This window comes from Tachypleus tridentatus, chromosome 4 (assembly GCF_004210375.1).
Source record: "Tachypleus tridentatus isolate NWPU-2018 chromosome 4, ASM421037v1, whole genome shotgun sequence".
NCBI lineage: Eukaryota > Metazoa > Arthropoda > Merostomata > Xiphosura > Limulidae > Tachypleus > Tachypleus tridentatus.
In genome coordinates this window covers 67,970,604-67,992,964 of record NC_134828.1, presented here as the reverse complement: position 1 = coordinate 67,992,964, position 22,361 = coordinate 67,970,604, and the positions used below count along the sequence as shown (strand labels likewise).

Sequence of the window (22,361 nt, the reverse complement as noted above, 5' to 3'; positions counted from 1 at the left end):
TATCGAGGGGGATTTTATTCATAAACACTGCAATACTGTATAGTCAGTTTCGAGTTTTTGTTTTACTAGAAAATACAATAATACGTTTCTGTAGGTATGAATAAAATCTTAGCGATTGATTATATAGTGATTCTAGTCTATAATTTGTAACTCCACGTTGAAAACACAATGTTTAAAAACGAATTTCATAATAATCTGGAATTATAATGTATAATATTGAGATGTTAGGGGAAGATAAGGGAAGAACGGATTGGGACAAACTAACTTTGTTATTTTTAACTTTATTTTTATTTGCTTTATCAAACACTCCGTATACTTTGAAGAGTGTAACCTATTACTCAGAAAAAACAACAACCCTGAATTATCTATAAAGATAAAATAAATTTATACAATGATGTTAATACACGGCTACTATCGCAAATATTTATCAGCCCGAAATTGTACTGTAATGTATGTCATAATTAAATGTCCCACCAACTCTCTAAACAACTTAGGTGATCACCAAAAATAACATACTGTTAACTCTATAACCACCCTGCAAAACGAGCCTATTCAACAATGAAAACATTAGAGCGGTTCCAAACATTTTGAACTTTACTTTCAATATATATTTATTAGTAGAGAAACTGAAAGGTACTTCATTATTATATATCCTGTATAATTTTCAAGGACAAAATGGACCACAATGATCCTTCTGATATGTCATTTTCACAGCGTTGTTGTGATCTATACTGAAAGTCCGTGTTATAACTGCAAACTTGGAATATGATTTCTTATAACATGTTTTTATTTGTTAAAACAGGTTTTTAATTGTTATTGGTTTTAAAGTTTATAAGTAACTTAACTAATGTATGCCACAAATTTATCCTCAAGAAGAGAGCATGCAACTTTTATGGGTTAGTTCTCGTATAAAGAATTTTTAAGAGAAATGCTTTTAAAAATATTAAGCTAGTTTTTGATATTGATTCTTATTTTCTTTTTCAAGTTGAGTAAACACAATTCCATTTAATGTATTTTTGTAATGTGTGGCTTTGTGGACACGCAGAATTGTTTCTTTGACACTGTTGCTATAACAACGTTGATATAAATCTTGAGAACAAACTTCAGTTCCATTACACATACATAAATCATTTCGTTTCGATTTATAAAATATTTATTGAAAGACACTTTTATTAAATAGAAGTGGAAAGATTCAGTAGTATTCAGTATTTTCGTTGCATTGCCGTAAAGTATTGCAGCTGAAACGTCATTCTAATTCTGTATTTTTAAGTATTTCATTAAATAAATCTTATTATTTTAATAAGAATGTATTACTCATTAATGAGATTATTATACATGGATTGTGAAATTTATAATAATACGTGTGTAGTTGCACAGGTCGGATCTTACAGATTATACTTACCTAAATATTTTCATTATTTCCAGTTCCACCGTACATCAAGGGGGGAAGAACTATCTATAATGTCACATGGGGTTCTCTCGTGGAATTAGTGTGCTCAACACAGGGGGCGCCACCGCCAAGAATTATTTGGTTTCGAAATGGTAAAAAGGTATGTTTTTTAATGAAATATTTTTAATGAGCGAAAAATTGCTATTGCTTAAAAGTAATGTTAGCGTAAAACTTGGCTTCAGAAAACTAAGAAAATCTTTGTCAGCATTAAGTATGTAAGAAACTCCTAATCGATAAAAAAATCTATAGATCGTAAACGGTAGACTACATTATGATTATGTTAAGGCTTATCATAGAGAAGATAAGCCTTTATAATCGAGATCTCCAGCTTCATCTTGCCAAGTTTCTCAGGTGCGTCTTAAGTAATGATTATTTTAAAATTCACGTTCTATTATCTCACGTACACTTTATATACACATGCTTTCTGCCTTCCTGGCATGTATCTTTTTGATGATAGCCAAGTCGTGAGAAAGGTCATATATTAATAGTAGTCATTATGTTAACGCTTTAAGGTGATTTTTGAGACCTAGTTAATTTGTTTCATCACGTCATTGAGTTACGGTTCAAATCCAAGAAGACGCAAGGATTAACTGATCATATTTTTATCTTGATCGAATAAGCTTTCATAGATCCCAGTTCCTTTAACAATTAATTGAGTAAGAATATTTTTCCAATGTATCGAGTAGCGTAGAATCGGCTGTTTTGTGTGGAAAATACAGAATCAATAAAACTATACCTTCAGCAGGTAAACATGAGTCTAACATCAGTTGACGTGTCTGGAGCTAGTTTCGTGATTGTTTATTACACGTGTTAATTCAGTCCTAAGACGTCTATTTGTGGTTAATACAACCACACACACACAAAAAGAATAACATGTTGACTTCACACCAAATTAATCGATAATGAGAACTCATTTTTTTCACATCATTTCTTATTATGTTTAAGAAATAATGCTTTTAGTTGGAATCTAAACAAAATATGTTACTTTTTTAATTTGGGTTGGAATATTTTGGTGTAATAGGGTTAAGGATTATAAAACTAATGTTCTTCATGGTCAAAATAAACACAGATGATATGGTAATTTCGTTAAAAGAAGATATAAGTAAAAATTATATTTAAATAAATTATTAACTAAATAATGAATCGAAACTCCAGTTACAGACATTTCATTACATCGTAGCATGTATGAATAACTATATTAATATTTTATTAGTAAAACAAGACGCGTGACGCTGTATATCTGGAATATCTGGATGTTAGAATGAGTGGCACCATATAAAAATAAATCGCATAAAGTCCACTTGGAGTTTTCAAAATGCTTAGACTATTTTTATTATAAACAATATACGGGGATACAGTGATGACGTTATGTAGCTGTTTAAAGTCGTCTACTTTCTGCACCGTAACATGAGTTCTAAACTGCAGTTTTAATTAACTTTCAGAGGTAACTTCCCTTGAGGAAGCGCACATTGCTCTTAGAGTTAAAAGCTCAAAGATCAAGACTGACTTTTCAACAAAGAATAGGAATTTCGTTTCTCTGAAAAAAAAAATCACAATGAAATATATATATCCACACTATGTTTATCAACAAAATAGGTAAAGAAATTGTACTATTGCTCACAGATAATATATATATATATAACAAAAATAGTTTTGTTACATATATACCTAAATAAAAGCATAAATTGAGTTTTCTCTCAACAATTTCCGCTCCGTTCTTAGTGGCTACACCGAACATATTTATTTACTAATTAAGGAGAAGTTACCACAGGTTAGCTGATGGTCGAGCTCTAGATTTCGGAGCTAGCAAATGGGTTTCGAATCCGTTCGGTACCACAAAATATTTCCTGCACCATAAGTTGTTAGTCTGTCATAAAAGTGACAGCGTGAATGGTGGGTGCTAGGATGATAGTGATTGGCTGTTTTACCTCTGATCAATAGTTCAAAATTTGGGACGGCGGCTTAAGTAACTTTGAATTAAATATAAGTACTCAAATGTCGGAAATTTTATGATGCTTAAAACCATAATTGTTTTGAATAAAAGTGTTAACATAATGTTAATTTTTAATCTATTTTAATTACAGTCCTGGAGATGTAAATTTTGAAAATGTATACTTTGTATCTTATCATAAAATAAGCTCCCCAGCGTGTTTATTTTATGTTAATATAAAGGAATAGGTATACAATACATAATCCTTTTTATAAAATCTTTTTAACTGAGTTACAAACCAAATTAGCTTTACACTGAAACTATTGAAACTGGTTCTGAATATAATAATTAACTAATGAGGTCTATCTAACACGTGGTTATACAGACCTGCGATAAGCTAGGCTACTTATCAAATCTATCTAACACGTGGTTATACAAACCAGTTATGGATTATTCTACTTTACGAAAATTTTGAAAATTGTTCAGCTCATATTTTTGTATTTTTTTCTATTTTTGAGAATAGATTTTAGAAAATTTAACAGCATTTCAAGCGAAAGTTTTACTCCACTTTTACATGTAACAGTTGCTCAGACATGTTATGTTACACAATTCTGCGAGCATATTACGTATACATGAAAAATATTGTCATAAGAAAAGAAACATACGATTATTTTTATTGTTTTTTTTTGTTCTGATGCTTTTATAACAATAGGTTTGTCTTTAATGCCTTTTTAAACACTTATAATAAACAACTTTTATTATATTATTTCACTTAAATATTTTCATTACATCAGTATAGTTTCAAATTCAATTCCAGACGCCATTTGTCAGTTTCAGTACGAAATCCAAATTACCATAAAGTTTAGCCATAAAACTCTACAACTTCAATACGACACTACAAAGAAAAACAGCCATGATACTCTTTATTTATTTTTTCCTACAATAACTAGTGTCTGAACCTTGGCATCGCACTCAATATAACTTGTGGTCTGCCATGAGAATGAAGTTGGCAATCACCATCCACGTCACATTAAACCAAAAAATGATTCAATGGATTCATTCAGTATTCAGTATTCAGGTTATCATTTGCAACTAGGTTTCTTGACGATCTTATTTTCCGTTAAGGGATGAAGTAAGCACTAAATAATGAATTCGTTCTACCCTAATAATGTCATTTTAAAACACTTCCCGGTCTAACGATAAATATAGTAACTTCCTACCATTGAACTAGCTGTTCGTATATACTTTGAAATTAATTTAATAAGCTCTTCTAAGCCTGTCATCAGTTAAATTTATTACAGCACGACATTGTTAACAAAATGACTTGCAGATACACAAACATTGTTTAGGCCAAGCAAATTAGATTAGTAATTTCTAACTCAAGTTTTCGAAAGAATTATACGGGTTGACGATTATCATTGATTATTCATTGCCAGCTTTTCCATACAAATTTACTAAATTTTATGAAATTATTTTAATCAAAGAGTGTTTATCGTCACTTGATATTAGCTTAAGCAATTATCATAAATCATGAGGCTTCATACAAATGCACCAATTACATGGGAGGCGATGACAAGAAACTGTTAATCTAAATTCCATGGCCGTTACTAAAATGAAATCTGTTGTGATTGTTTTTGAGAGAAAAATCTACTGCCATATATTTTAAATAACCTAATTGGTTCTGTAAAGCATTGGTGCGTTCCAAGTAATAGGGTTGCGATCCTAAAGCTAAGATTGGTTAAAATTAGTGGCCAAATTGATATTTACACTTGATAATATTTTACATTTACTATTTATAGTTATTTATAGTTATAGTTATATAGCTAGGCCACATATTTCATTTGACCAACAACTAGGCCCAAAGTTGAACAACAAATGTAGCTTGGCCAAGTAAAGAATAAATATTCGCTGTAAAATTATTATCAATACTATATGTTTAGTTACTTGTTTGGCCGTCAGTTATGAGTTCATTTCCTTAAGTCGCACGCTCATTCCTTTTTCTTTTTGTCCATACCTCTTTCAAAGAACAACAAGCTGTTAAGCTCTTCTGTTCTTGGATTATGAGCGTACTCAAGATGTTTTTTTTTAAATGCAAATCGTATTTCTTAAGTTTATTCTTTATTGGGTTGTTAAAGAAAAATATTTAAAATGGGGCTCTAAAATAAGATGGTATAGTATAACTAGCATATTAAATTGTTATATTCACCCGTTACTTGTTTACAAAAAAAAGAGACTAAAAATGACAGTTCCAATGTAGACAGTACACAATTTTTGGACATTCAACCCGTTCAGTTGTCAGCGGTCCTTCTAAACCATGTTAGTAAGGAAACACTTTTGTCCAAATATCTAACGAATTTAATGATATGTGCGACAGCTTTCATAAGAAAGTTCCATTGTTCAGTTAAATAGCAATGAATTTCCTGTGTTGCCAAACAAAATAACAAGAATGTTTATGTCTCCGAAGAGAAACACACTGTTTCTTCTTCTTCCAAGCACTTTGTAATCGACCGCCATTCTTTCATTTCTAAGTAGATTAACTAGAACCTTGATTGGGTTATACCCTGATCAAATACATCCAGATAATTTTTTATTTTTTTATTTAGGCATTCCTTAAGGATTTTATGTCAAAGATCAAAGAACCCCAAAATGTATATTTTAGGCTCCTGTACAGCAATAAAGATAAAAATTGGCATAAACTATTACGCACTCAACATATTAAGATACAAAAACGTTGGATTTATTCATTTTGAGTAGTTTTAGAGGGGTCAGAGCTCACAATAAGAGCATAATTTTGGGTTTTTTAATCAAGTATTCAATCATTTTTTGACCAACTTACAAGAGGTTTTGTACAAAGATACCTTTTTAGCAGATCTCAAGCAGTGAAATAGGCAGTTTTCTATTTTTCTGGAGTCAAAATTGGTCATCTTGGGATATTGTGTATTTGTAACATGTTGCATTTACCTGCGATGTTGGCCAATTTAGTTATTGACTGTTTAATTCCAACTTCGATTGTTCTCAAGGCTTTAACATGAACAACTGGTTAGGTTTTGTTTCATGTGGTGAATATATGTTCTCATTTCTACCCTTGTGGTTTGTCCCTCCTATGATAAATCGTACCAATCCTTCTGGTTTGTCTCTCCTATGATGAAACACTTCTACTCTTGTGGTTTGTTTCTCCTATGATCGTACCTACCCATGTGGTTTTAATCTGTTTTATATGGCTAAAACCTTTTCCGGTAGTTCTACGAACAAAAAAAATGAATATATCTAGAATATTAAAGAGTAATTACTAACATAAATTCAGTTTTCTATTTCTTGCTGGCTTATTTATTTTCTTTTTTAAGCACCAAGTTGAATCATGAGTAAATGCTCTCTGCCTATCGCACGGATAGAACCATCAGTTTAGTGTTATAAGTCCTTAAACTTACCGCTGAGCAACCGGAGGAAGTCTATTTCTAGCAACTTCTAGAATAGATTTCAGGCCTTTTTAAAATACTTATTACCGAATATAGTCTAGTCTTAACAGATCATTCATAATTATTATCAAGTATTTAACCTTACTTTGAATCGTTTCCACTTAAAAATTATTCTAATATTCAGATCTTGGCTACAAAGTTATATCTTATATACAAAGCAGTAACTTCAGTAGTATGTTGATTTGTTTTAATACTGATGTTTTTCAAAGATGAATGATTAAATAAATGCAATATAAGTTGTAGATAATTTTTAATACATCCCTAAAGAACCAAGGGGTGCCTTTACACTACAATTTGTTGAATATTAAAAGTAAGTTTAATCTGAAAACCTCCAAAGGTAGGTTAGTAAAATATAGCATCCTCGAGTCTCCATACTAGCTAGTACCAAAGTGTTCCCGCTAGAAGTAAATTCACTTATAAAGCCACTTTATAAGCATCATTAATTAAGCAGTTGTCAACCTTTTATGTTTCTGCTATCACCTTTTTATGTTTAGCTTTTACTAAAGATTTAAACTGCGATTCTGTAAGAAAGGTCGAAGCATCACGATAGTCAGCGGTAAGATGAGCAGATAGGAACACTTTGAAAGCAGCTATAAACTTAATATTGTACTTGGTTTGCTGCATAGTATCTACCAAGATGGTTCTAAACATTTCCTGAATACCTCTGTGTGTCATTTGGAGACTTCCATGACTCTTGTGTTTGGCCTTTAAGCTCCTGATGTGCTGACATATTACAGTTATTTTACCACTTCAAATCACTTTTCACAGATTCAGCACTAAAACAATGCGGGAAATGCCTCCTTTTTAGCCAGTAAAAATCTCCAAAATTTACAGTTCAAACTACGAAAAAATCGGATTAGATAATGTTGTTGTTTTTTCAACAAAGTTATTCCCCACGAGCACGTGAGAGGCCTGTTAATAACAAATAAGATAGAAGAGGAATCTCAAATAATTTTTTGTTCTATATCTCTAACGTAAAAAATTTGAATCGTAAATGACAATTATACTTTTATAAATTTTATCTAGTTGGAAAATATGGAAAAATGTTGATAAGGTCTTTTGTATAAACATTTTTTAACTTATGGAGATGGAGATTATCCCACATATAATTATAGGCGTACGAGTTTTAATTCCAAAAAATATATTTATAATTTTATCCATTGATAGTGATTACAACAAGTATGTCCGTCGCTGGTACAGCGGTAAGACTTCGGATTTACAACGCTAAAATAAGGGATTCGATTTCACCTGATAGACAAAGCAGATAGCCCGATGTGGCTTTGTTATAAGAAAAAAAAAACACATACAGATGTTTTTTAATGAAAATCAATTATTAAAGTTTTTAATTTTTATTAATTTGCTGATTTTTGTGACCAACAAAGTCTTTTTAAGACAAACAGGAAACTTGGTATATTTTGATATATTAGTAAAAATAGAATAGCTTCATTCTTTCATTACAAGAAAGCCGTAAAAGTCTTAGAAGGACACAAATATAAGGTTTTAATTTTTACCACTTGTAGCTACCTACCAAGAAGCCAGAGTTTTTCCATTCCATTTTGTCCATCACTGCTACAGAGTCTTCCTCGTTCACGTGTCAAGCAGTCAATCAGTTAAGAAGTACCAATCAAGTGATGTCAGACAGAAAAGAATTTACCGTACATGTCCTTCCAAAATCAGGTAACTGCTAAACTACCGTGCATTATTATTCATAATCTTCGTAAAACAGCTAAACCAGTAGCTTATAATTCACATTATTTCCAAACCCGATGATTAAGCCAAAATTTAACATTTACGTTATTCGAAAACTACATCAGTATGATCTGGTGGTTAAAGCGTTCGACTCGTAATCTAAGGATTGCTGGTTTAAAACCTCATTACAACAAACATACTTGCCCTTGTAGCCGTGGAACTGTTATAATGTGACGGTCAATCCAACTATTCGTTGGTAAAAAAGTAGCCCTAGAGTTGGTGATGCATGGTGAAGACGAGCTGCCTTTTCTCTAGTCTTACACTGCTAAATTAGGGACGGCTAGCACAGATATCCTTCGTGTAGCTTTGCCCAAAATTCGAAGACAAGCAAACAAAACAAAAATTCGAAACAAATCCATCAGTTTATCATTCAAGTTGTTTCAAAACTAGGTAAATTAGCTATGTTTGTCATTTTTCACTCTTAGAGACAACTGACCTAATAACTGGACATTATCAAACAAGTTATTTGCAAAACTCATTAACTAAATAACTAGGTGATATAATATATATTTCTTATTGAGACAACTTAATAATCTCTCCTCATAAATCTTTTCAAACTTAGTAAATAACTCTGTGTTCTATCATCACAATTCTGACGAAACAAGGCTAATATATTGGTAAATTTTATCATCACTTACTCAATTTTCACATCAGCAAAAAAGATCCATTCGATTTTATCATCCATAGCCTTTTCAAATATTATACCAGTTAACATTGCCATTCACTTTGTATTCAAATACAATAAATAAACACATTTGTGACCTGCGATTAAAATATGAAGAAAGATACAGACCTGCTTTTGTATTATATATCTGTATCTCATACTATTTTCAGAACAGCTCATTGCGTCTTAACAACTAGTCCGGGATATTCTATTCTCTAAATTAAGTAATCGCATGACAGTAATGTCTTGAGTAAAACATTATTTCTCGTGTTATAACTGTTTTATTTGTAATAGCAAAAATATATTTTTTTCTCCCTAAATCTGGTTACTTAAAGAACCGGAAAAGGAAACTGACACCGAAGAACTAAGAATTGAGGAAGAACTGGATGAAGAAATATTTGATGCAAAGACCAATGAACCACAGGGTTATTGCTCTCCGTACGTTGGCAAGGTGTGCAGGACATACCTGAATAATTCGGGGCTTATATACTACAACTTTAGTGACACAACACCGGGGATTAATGAAGAAATTACACGTGACTTGTGGGAGGAACTTATATCTTCTCTGATGGAACCTTGTCGCACTGCTGCTGAGCAACTTCTATGTGCTTACGCCTTCCCACAGTGTCAGCTCGAGAACACTTTTCAAACAGGAAAAGAACTGTGTAGGTAAGAGACATGATGGTTTGTCTATTAATTGTACCTAAAGCAGGCATTTAGGTAACATATTAATATCTAATAATTTTTTGAAACATGCGTGTTTGTTGTGCGTTGTGAAGTTAGAGGTAGGGAATAAAAGAGTAACAAACGAAATATCAGTGAGCTAGAAATGAAAGATAGTATCTAACAAAAAACTTTTCTTATATCTGTTGTATAAAATACAGGTTAAAAATTGATATCTTGTCAAATTGTATTTGTTATTTTGTTCGTAGCAAATTGTAAATTAAAGAGGAAGTATTGAACACATTTTGCTATATATGACGCATGGATTAAAAGAAAGTAACATAATTTTGTTATTTTTTCAAAGATGTTAAGATGCTTTGAATATTATGTATATATATAAAACTATGATGCTCTAAATAGTATATATTCACACAGACACAAACACACATGTTTTCTTTTTTTCCAGGGAAGACTGTATTGCAGTTCGGGAACTCTTCTGCTACAATGAATGGGCCCAGATTGAAGATAACAAAGAAAGAGGCATTTACTTCCAATCTCGAGGACATTTCAGACTACCACAGTGTGATGTCCTCCCCAGTCGAGGAAACTCTTCTGTTACTATGTGTTCTCAGGCATACTTAACGGTGTTCAAGGAGGATGAAGTTACAAGTAGGAACAAACAAAACCTCGTAATAATACATTTTTAAAAAAAATAAGGCTTAGGAAAATTACAAAAGAGGGAGTATAATACAAAATTAATCTTGTATTTTGCTTTTTTTTTTCTTCTTTGCACAAAATTACAAAATTTGTTCATACAGAAGGTTAATAGTATTTTATAAGAAAAAAATGTTTCATGTTGAGTGCTGTTCTCGGAAATATTTCCTCACTCGTCCATCAAACTGAGTTTAATATCCATGGCAACAAATTATTGTGTAACTTTGCAATTTTCTTGCCAATCTTAGACCACACATTTTAACAAACGTTTCATGTACAAACCACCAAGTAATGTATTTAACGAAACAAAATTTACACAAGTTTATGTCGGACGACTTCACAGCTAACTCAGAGAAGAGTGTAGCATGAACATTGGTTTCATTATCCGTGGTTTATAGAGACACTGATATGGACATGACACTTTATCCTGGTGGAACCTTCAAGTTCTAGTGACAGTAAAATGTGGTCACCTTTGCATTACTGTGAACTCTTTGAAGTTCAGATTTCCCATTATATGAAAAATCTGCGTCAACCTTAAATATTGACAAAAACTTTCTTTACCTTCTTTGCACTATATTGTTTAAGCTTTCGCAGTTACTGTCAAATCGCCTGTTGCTTACCGTAATTCTTCAAGTGCATTCAGATCTCGTTCAAGTTTGCAACAATCTGCCATTTTTAAGGTGAAATATGTTTACCTTATAGTTTTCTGCACTTTATTTTTCTTTCATCACCGTGTCTGGATAGCATCTTGTACACTAGTGATTAATGATCTTTTCAAATGGTAAATATATCTGTGATTTATCAAGAGCGCATAGTTTTCAACTTATTGGCAATTGCTTTCTGGATGATAATTATGAGGCTACACAATAAACTGTCTGCGTTCTGTCCACCAAGGACAATAGAACCTTGAATTTTAACGTTGCGAGTCCATAAGCTTACCGTTGACCCACCGAAGGAACGTTTCTGAAGAAAGATATCTGGTCCGGATAACCATTCTGGGAACTTTGGCAATGGTAGCAGTATTTCTAGATATGATGACACGCTGGTTAAGTGGTTTACATATATATATAGGTGTACTATCTTCTGTGGACACATTTGGAGTTTTGTGTTCGGTTTTGGGCTCCTCATTTTAGGAAATGCATTGAATTGTTGGAAAGGGTTCAGAGGAGGGTTACTAAAATGGTACCTGGGATGAAGGGGTTGTCATGTGAGAAGAATTGTTTTCTCTTGAAGAAAAAAAAGAGTTGGAAGGGATCAGCTTCAAGTGTTTAAGATTGTAAAAAGAATTGACAATGTTAATGCATCAACATTTTTCATACTTAACAACGGGAATTATAAAACTAGGAGATACACACACTAGTATATATATATGTATAGGCAAGACAAATTTATTTCTCATATAGGATGGTTGGCCTATGGAGTTGATTGCTTTACGATGTTGTGGAGACAGTGAATTTGAGAGAGTTTAAAAGAAATCTTGATAGATATATGAATAATAGGGGCAGGCTTCGTTGTTGTTTTTAATTAATTTATTTAATAGTTTTAGTTTGGCTTAAAGAATTGGACACTCGAGATGGACCAATAGGTCCCTTGTTGTCCCTAAATATTATGTTATGTCATAAATATATTCATTATCTAAATTGAACGGTCCTGAGCTTTACATCTCTTTACAACATGCAACTACAGCGCTATAGTTTATATCTACAGTGACAAGCCACTGTATTATCAAACGCAAATTGCTCTTATAAAGTTTGATTAACATTCCGGTTTCCAACATCTTCAATATAATAGAAGCATATAAAACAAACCATAAAAATGAAAACAAAATACAAGCTTTAAAAATTAAACACAGATTTAATTTTTATTAATACAATTCCTTAGTGCAATCTATTTTATAGCATGAAACTCATTGAAAAAAGTACTTACACTCCAAGGCTTTTCACTGATTTTATCTACTGAATTTTTCACATTTCTCAAACTGAATTTCATTACTTTTCCTTCAGTTTTATTACATTTATTCACTATTTTGTTAACTTATTGCTTCTATTTCTATACCTTGTCTGTGGTGTGATCTTACTTAGATCTCTTTATTTCCGTACTCTCCCGAGTGCAGTAGTTCCTTTACAAAATGGCAGTTGGAAGTTCATAAAGAAAATAGCTTTTTCAAGAACTTAAAGGATTTCAGTTTACTTAAAGAAGAATACGTCACGGAACAAATTTTATTTTAATGTAATGTTTAATAAAAATAAAGTAGCGATGTGGTACCAACATTCAAACCCAGCGAATTTAAACGTAGATTAACAGACACGAATTAACAAAAATGAAGAAAATACAGATTTTTTTTTTTTAATTTCAGAATATTCACCAAAATATCTCAAGATTCGAAAGGTAATAAAAATAAACCTAAAAATATTAAAACGCCGTGAAGAGAAACACAGGCAAAAATTTAAATTTAATGAAAAAAATAATCTTACATTAAACGATGGCCTACCAAAATTACTTAAGAAAAAGATTTGCAGAACCATGAAGGTAAATCTAAAAGCACAAGCGTTTAAATAAACATTCATTATTTTGTTAACTACGTTTTGGAATTACTACTACAGTAATGGTATATAGAAAGCGTGGAACCTAAAATATGTTAATTCCAGTTCAACAGCAAAAATTGCTACAATCTTTTAACAGTCCTCAACTAGTGAGTGATATATAAAGCTAATAAAATATTTATGATGTTATTGAATTCTATGATCTAAAAACTGTAATAATTATAAAATACGCTTTTTGTTTTTGTAAATTTAAAATACACTGTTACTGAGAAATGTAGACTATGTTTTTGAATGTGTATGTACTAGCAAAATAATCATCCAAGTACACGCGCAGTACGTCCCCTAGTGGGAGAACGGTAACTTTACATACTAACAATGCTAAAGTCCGAGATTCGAATCTCCGTGGTGGCCACAACAGATAGCCCAATTTGGTTTCCCTCTTAAGCAGTCTAGTATTCATTCTTAGTGGATCAGCCCATCTTTTCTTCAATTTACTAGTAAAACCTTCCTCGGACTGTTGAACCGTTTCACTTAATAGTTAACTTGCTTAATAAACTATTATCAAAAATTCTGTTTGAATAATAATCAGTTCAGATTATGGAGACATTTGGTCGTGCAGTAAATTGGAGTTAATGTGACCTACTGCTTAAGAGTAACCCATTGACCAATACATCACTGTAAAGTTCGCCCCTTGTGTAGTGAATTAATTAAATGTATATTGAATACCATAATTAACACTGAATTTTACAAGTTTAAAACTTAATTCGACAACACTTAGGCTTTGTAACAGGTTGAGAGTATTAATTATTTTGAGTCTTGTTCGGCTTAATGGTTAGCGCGCTAGGTGTTGAGTTCAAGGTCCCTTGGTTCGTGTCCTGTTAACAATAACATCGTTCTTCGCATTTTGGAGCCGTAAATTCGGCACAAGAGTGACGTTCCAAACCAATTATTCGATTAGTGTGGCTCAGAAGTAGCAGGTGTTGATTGGTTACCTCTGATCTATCACTTCAACGTTAGGAACTTCTAGCGAAGACAGCTTCTGCGTAGTTCTGCTTGAAATTACAGTAAACAAACGATTTTCATGATAGACTGACATAACACTAAACACTATATAAGAAATGTTACAAGAATTATTTTACGTCAGCTCGCGGCCCGGCATGGTCAGGTGGGTTAAGGCGTTCGACTCGTAATCTGAGTTTGGCGGGTTCGAATCCCCATCGCACCAACCATGCTCGCTCTTTCAGCCGTGGGGGCGTTATAATGTGACGGTCAATTTTACTATTCGTTGATAAAAGTTGGAGGTGGGTGATGATGACTAGCTGCCTTCCCTCTAGTCTTACACTGCTAAATTAGGGACAGCTAGCGCAGATAGCCCTCGTGTAGCTTTTCGCGAAATTCCAAATCAAACCTCAGATCATCTTAGGGACATTTTTATGAAACAATGCAATATGTTGACGATGTAATCATTCCTGCAGGGACACTTGCATTTTAATCAACAAATATTGATGTGTGTATATTCATGATACGAGGGCTGTTCAAAAAATACGCGGACTGTTTGAATTGCGCGGCTCCAGTTGGTTCCAGGGGAATCCGCTTGGTGTCGCTAGGTTTGCACAGATCAGCTAATTACGACGTCATTTCCCGATTGCAGATATCTTCATTTGTGTATTAGCTACGCGGTTTTAAGTGAAGTGCGATTTTTTCGTTTGGCGGATTTCAGAATGAATGACCTGAAGGAGCAACGACTTGCTGTGAAATTTTGTGTTAAACTTGTAAAATCTGCGACTGAAACTTTTGCTATGCTTAACACGGCTTACGGTGATGTTGCTATGAAGCGTACGGCATGATTTAAGTGGCATGAACGTTTTAAGGATGGTCGACAGTCTATTGAAGATGATGAGCGTCCTGGACGTCCTTCCACGTCAACTGACGATCCACACGTCGAAAAAACAACACCCTGGTGCGGGCAAATCGACGTCTGACTGTCAGGGAGCTTGCTGAAGAGTGTGGGATATCAGTTGGATCTTGTTACGAGATTTTGACCGAAAAATTGAAGATGCACCGCGTTGCTGCGAAATTTGTGCCTCAGAACTCGTGAGTTTTTGGCTAAACACTCGATCACTGTTCTTCCCCCCCCCCTACTCACCTGACCTTGCTCCTTGCGATTTTTTCTTGTTCCCCAAACTCAAAAGACCTTTGAAAGGAAGAAGATTTGAGACGATTCCCGAGATTAAGGCAAATGCGACGAAGGAGCTGGAGGACATTACAAAAGAAGCGTACCAGGACTGTTTCAACAAGTGGAAACACCGTTGGGATAAGTGTGTGCGTTGGGGAGGAGAGTACTTTGAAGGGGTCCCAGACCTGTAACTTTTAAATAAAGTACATTTTGTTTTATGACGTCAGTCCGCGTATTTTTTGAACAGCCCTCGTATGTTACAGTTACTTAAGTGTTCATTTTGAAGTTGTGTTTAACATGAAATTATTTATTGATGTATATATATATGTGTGTGTGTGTGTATTTTACCCCTAGCGGATTGTATTTACGGAAGAGGACGCTACTATCAAGGAACTGTTAATATTACCAAATCAGGGATCGAATGTCAGAGATGGGAATCGCAGGTCAGTGATATTAGTGTTTCTCATACATATATTTCAAATACATTTAATGTAACACGAAAAGACAAAAAGAAGTCTTAGCTAAGACAATCTGAACGCTATAGTAAATAGCAATGTTAAAATCTTTTCTGGGTAACTCTTTTTAATATCAGTCGAGATTGGTGTATTGTTCATTAGAAAACTATCCAGGTAGATACAGAAAGGTAGTTATCGCATTTGGACCTATACTTCTGTGTACCTATATAGATCTCCAGTATATAATCATGTAGGCATTACCATCTTGCAAGCAGATATCTCATAAATAACACATTATGAAATCTATTTAGTAAAATCATTTTTATTGCGTTTCATGTATATATATTTGCTTTTTGACCCATTAGTGTGTTGATTATAACTAAATCTAAGTAATCGAACACCTGCTTCGCTACTGTTCGAGATTAATTTGTATAACTTTAAAGGTATTCTTGATAACTATTTATTGGTGTTTCTGAGAAATTTTTTCTCACCTTTGTGAATGATGCATTATCTTCCAATCGGACTTTAGACTGTGACGTAAATACAAATGTGCTTATAGACCCGTGCTTCTGTCTCCTCGGCCCATAGGCTTATTTTTATGTATAAATATACAGTTGTATAAATGAATTTTATGTGTTTTATTGTTGTAACTACAAGCTACCTATTAGGAAATAGAAATGCTTGGAAAAATTATAGAGATACATCCAAATATATATGTTTATTTGGTTCTGAAAACTTCTATAGAACTCTGAATTCAGGGGTTCATTTATTTTCGAATAATACCTCAATAATATCGTTGTGTGGGATTATTTGCTGGAAGAGAAGTAGCCACAAATGTGTTTCATGTATAATTTTAAGTTAAAAATTCTTAGCTCTTAGGAAACTTTACATCTTTCTACACGTATGGAAAAAAATACAATAAATTGTCAACCATGCGATAACGAACGGAATTTGTTACAAAGTCTAAGGATGTTGTCACTGGACAACTTGCCCAGACAGATTGCATAATAAGTAGCCCGTGAAAGATATCTGTCCACTGAAAATGTTGCTGCGTCCATAACAGTCATACTGTACTAAGGAGAACACAAGTCCAGTCATATAAATTATATGAAAACTGAACTTTTTTTCGTTCATTAGGACTATCACTTAAATAAGAAAATCTGTGAGGTTTCTAATAATATCTTGTTTAGACCATTTAGAAAATAGAAAACAAGTAAAAACAAATACAAGCTAAATTGGAAAGATCGTATACAGCGCCCTAAGAACTGTATGAAGAAGGAATCTGGTATTTATACAGAATGTTTAACATGGAAAACATTCTCTATAAAGAAGGAATCTGGTATTTATACAGAGGCCCGACATTGCCAGGTGGGTTAAATCGTTCAACCCGTAATCTGAGGGGTGCGGGTTTTAATCCCCGTCATACCAAACTTGCTCGCCTTTACAGCCGTGATAGCGTTATAATGTGACGGTCAATCCAACTATTCGTTGGTAAAGGAGTATCCCAAGAGTTGGCAGTGGGTGGTGATAACTAGCTGCCTTCCCTCTAGCCTTACACTGCTAAATTAGGGACGGCTAATTCAGATAGCTTTCGTATAGCTTTGCGCGAAGTTCAAAAAAGAAACAACTATTTATACAGAATGTTTAACATGGAAACTATTTTATCTGATTAGTCGATTTCAAGACAATTTCCAGTTGGATCTGGTTTGTTTCAGAAGTTGAGTATACATACATAATTACATTTCACGCTTACACTCCCAAAAACATGGCTTTTCGTATAAGTTCAGAAATAAATGTACTTTTGAAGCGATCTTCAATTTTTTGGAGTTAAGCATAAGCGTTCTTGGGAAAGTGTTGTACTTTTAAACACTTTAAGGGTTAAAACAAAATAGTTTAATAAATCTTATACCTTTCAAAACATTCACCTGAAAGCTAGTTACGCAAAACTATGAACTCATAAATAAAAAATAAACCTCTCTATGAAAACGATGGCTGCTTTTTTATCTACTTCACATATTTCTTATCACGAAATTGAATGCAACGAAGCGGGTTCCATTATTAGAAAATCTCGTGAGAACGTGCTCCGCTAGTTTTTGTTCGTTAACCTAATCCTTTAAGCGGATATCAGGTGATTTAAAGTCTTGCGGAAGATCAATGTGTTCTCTCTACCAGTTTTTGAACTTGAGCAGAAATACAAAATATTTTGTTGAAAGAGGTACCAAGATTTGAATAAAGGTAACTAGATAACTGGGTCTCATCGCCTAAGGTACATTAGCCAGTGAGTGGAGTTCTAACTTTGGTAAATGAAAGACTAAGTATGTTCTTTCTACAGAAAACAAAATAAGTGTTCCCGGCTGAAATTTGATTACATAAATAAAATGGCATATGAATTTCCTATGAGACCTAATACTTTCATTTTTTTGCATTTTTTTGTTTTATCAGAGTTTTTAAGCATTGCTTCCAATTTGCATTTCAATTACTAACGACTATATACTGATTTTTTCAGTTTTTTCTTACTCTTGCGGCAAAACTTTAGCCAAGTAACTTGATTAGAAACACATTTTATTGTTTGTTTTTGAATTTCAATTACTGTTAGGTTTGCAGAGTTACAACGCTAAAAATCCAGAATTTGTCTCCCCTCTGTTAATAGATTTGGTTTTGAATTTCGCGCAAAGCTACATGAGGGCTATCTGCGTTAGCCATCCCTAGCTTAGCAGTGTAAGACTAGAGGGAAGGCAGCTAGTCGTCACTACAAGATAGCAGTAGCTCTAAGCCAGGAATCTTTTTGATAAAATGATAACCTATGATACAACATAGCATATAAGACTCACACGTATGACAGTTATAGAAATAATTTTTGTTTACTCTAAATTAGGCCTATTAAAACATTACAATGAATCATATTACAAATATATTTTAAAACTTTCATACAACTGAATATAAACAATAAAAAGTTAACATTTAGAGTGAAAACGTAAAGTATGTTTTAGGCTCAACGAATGAAATAATTTGTTTTTTTCTGAAAGCTCCGAAACTTTGTGATTATTTTTGTGACTGCTAAGAAACTGAAAATGTATCACTCGTTATGCATGTAAATGAATTTTTTTTTCTATGACGTAAGGAAAGTATAGTTACTTTAGCTTTTGCTTTTTGGCATTAGTTTTTGTTGATTACTTCTTACGAGCACTGAAATTGTTTCTGTACGTGTTTACAGGCCTTTGGGATATTGATGATACAACACAGTCCTTAACTCTCTATCTTTACGACTGTCGCCTTAGGGGGCATTAGATAAATACAACCTTGAATATAACGTTGTTCACATTTCTTTGTACACTCTGATAGTAACTTTAGAGAACCCCTTATATTCTGGCATTGACATCTGTAGCTCTTATCTTTCGTACAATGGAGAAAATAGAGAATGGAAAGTACTAAAGTTAGCATCTGCATGTATAGCATTAACCTATTACAAATGTAAGGTTTAATAACAGAATCTCGCAATCCACTTTTATTCAGACGTCTAGAGACGCCATTCTAATTCAGTGTTAGATTTCTTTTTTATTTCAACGTTTATAGCTCCAGTTAGTGTGCGAACTCACATTTTGTCGCATTTAACAAAATGCAGTGTGTCGTCCAGTCCATGAATCGGAGCTCAATGTTTTGTTTTGCTTTGCTTTTAAATCTTGCTTCGACATGCAAATTTGAAGTGTAGTTAAAATTATTTTATATTATTTCTAAAGTATTACTTTTAATTCTATTATTTCTTTGTGTGTCACTTTATGTTTATCTTTTTTTCTTTATTAAATTTAAATATAATTTTAGTTACCCAATTTCTCTCTTATTTGTTGCCTTTATCCCCCCCCGCTAGTACAGCGGTATGTCTCCGGATTTACAACGCTAAAATCAGCGGTTCGATTCCCCTCGGTGGGCTGAGCAGATAGCCCTTTGTGGCTTTGCTATACGAAAAACACACACACACATTGTTGCTTTTAAATTTTACGTGCAAACTAAATTACAGGGAAAGGTTTTATATGTGATTTATTGCACCTCTTGTAGCGAGACACCACGTACTTACAAACAATATTCAATATGACGTAGAGCTCTTTATAAAGCTTAAAAACTTATAACTCTTACATGTATCTTAGTGTACATTTAGCATTCAAACGTTTGCGGTAATTACCTTTTTTATGTACCATAACATATAACAGCATTAAATTTGCACTTGCATATTTAGAACTAAATATTTAGTAAGGAAGATTTTGATGGAATCATAACAACAAAACGTAAGGTAATTATAAAATATTGTTACGTCGATGGTTAATTTTACAAGAGTTTGAAAGTTTTACATATTAGTACATCAGTTACCAATGATCGTAAAGAGCATTATAAAACTGATATAAGAGAAAAACTAAAAAGGCCCGCCTTAAAGTGTAACGTTTTCGACTTTTGCAGAACTAACTTTAAACATATGCTAATTTTTACCCTAAAATACAAGTTAAATAGTAATTAGTTTTCAAAGAAGCAACAACTGTTTCATCATAATCCAGTGAAAAAGGTATATTTTAATAAATACAGTAAAATTGGGAATATTTCACTTCCACTTCGCTCTTGGTTTGCTTTTTGGATATTTTGTTTAAATATACAACGACTACTCAGTTTCGGTGTTACATATCCACAACATAATACTTAGTTCGAATTAGCTTTTCCTCAATACCACCCTAGAGCGTCGTATCGTAAATAGACTTTCCAAAATGCCGGCAAATATTATTTTTTATAGATATTGGCAGAGAACTGTAGTGGCGTGTGCAACGATCAAGTTAATCACAATCAGACTGTGATCCGGTAACTGTGTTAATAAAAAAATGACTGAAATTACTCTTAGAGTCCGTTTCAGGAAGTATGAGTGCACTAGCTTGATTGCATCTGAGATAAGGGATTTTCAAACTTGTTGTTATCTGCCTTACCACTGTTGAAGAAACTTAGATCAATCGTTCACACTTAATAACTACAGCTTTTGTTACTAGCAAATGTACCTCCTTCATACACCGATGTTGAGAGCCTCTGATACCACATGTATTCGAGCAGTAAAAGCCCAAATCATGAATCAATGTTTTCTAATAATTATATGTGTTAATTTTTTAATGTGGTTTGTTTTATAACATCACATACTTTTAGTTATACCAGTGTACATTATTAATCATTTATGCAGTTGGCTTGCTTTGATTAGGAATAACTAGTATTTTGGCAAAGACATTCCAGTTCAACGAACAGCTATTATCACACTCCTTTTAAAGTTGGAGAGATCCTTGCTCTTACCCATTATCTTTTAGACTAAGCATAATATTATTATTGTTACATCTCTGCATATTCCACAAAATTGAGCGTTCTACGTATAATGGAAAGTCTTAATAAAACGGTCAGCAGGTGTATTTCATGATGTTCAAAACATCAGAGTTTAAATATGTTTAAAATACGTACGTATCTTATATGTATATATATTTTAGTTTAAGATAGCCAGTGTACTGATGCTCTGTTTTTATTTTCTCTGCTGGAACGACTTTCGAATCTCAAAGGGTAGGTTGGGGTTTCTGATGTTGGTATATATCTTCATTTTTCGATTATTTCTGTATTTAATTGTTAACCTTTCTTTTATCAATGCTTGTGTGATTATACGACTTATAAGTCGGTAATCTCTCAAAGTACAATGCTGGTAGAGCAAATATATAACCCCTAAACGCCTTCAGAGAAGTCAAATTCAACGGTGATGTACCTATAAGCCAAATTCAACAGTGATGTATCTGTAAGTAAAGTTTATACACTGTTTTAATAGTATATTTATTTTTTGTACTACATTCTTTGTTTTTACCACCGTATACAAAATGTTTACATGAGATTTTTTCTGTATTTTAAAGCCTGGCATAGTTCATTAATAAGGCTGCTTTAGAAATTTTTACTCTGTATGAGTGTCAAACTTTTTGTGATGTTAATGTACGCCTCAAAGTTGATGATAATTGTAGGAATAAAATATCCATCATCTGGACTTTGTAGCAAATATTAGTGAGGCCATTTATATATATTTTATATATGTTTCAAAGCTGAAGATTGTACGCAGAGCACTAAAATTTCTATGTTCTTTGGTCCAGTCTATGAATTCTGCCAACTTCAGATGTATTAATCTTCACATGTACTTTGTACAGGAACCCCATAAACATCATCGCCCTCCCATGGTTTTTCCGGAGGTTCTGAACTCGGAAAATTTCTGTCGAAATGCTGGTGGCGAAGAACCCAGGCCGTGGTGCTACACAACGGACCCAATGGTTCGGTGGCAACATTGTGATGTTCCTAAGTGTGGTATGTAGAAATAGTTTGATCATTAGTAGGTTATTTTAGTAACTGAAATCCCATTAGATGTTAATATTCAAGTAGCATACTCTTCCCTTCCACATAACTCAATATTTCTTGTCTGTTTTAAGTACATTTTTTTTCCTGATTGAAATGTAATGCCTAATTAATCAGTTGCTGTAATGGAATGGAATGTGTTATG

At 33.1% G+C, this 22,361-nt stretch overlaps 1 protein-coding gene across 1 annotated transcript in view; it reads left to right on the top strand.

Moving 5' to 3' along the window:
* The window catches only part of LOC143249368 (tyrosine-protein kinase transmembrane receptor Ror2-like), a 68,562-nt gene that overhangs the window by 43,292 nt on the left and 2,909 nt on the right, over positions 1 to 22,361 (top strand). Inside the window, exons 3-8 of the mRNA XM_076499108.1 lie at positions 1,426 to 1,550; positions 8,377 to 8,533; positions 9,605 to 9,938; positions 10,399 to 10,601; positions 15,720 to 15,808; positions 22,015 to 22,168. Coding sequence (XP_076355223.1) covers positions 1,426 to 1,550; positions 8,377 to 8,533; positions 9,605 to 9,938; positions 10,399 to 10,601; positions 15,720 to 15,808; positions 22,015 to 22,168 — 1,062 coding nt within the window. The remainder of the gene's footprint in view (positions 1 to 1,425; positions 1,551 to 8,376; positions 8,534 to 9,604; positions 9,939 to 10,398; positions 10,602 to 15,719; positions 15,809 to 22,014; positions 22,169 to 22,361) is intronic.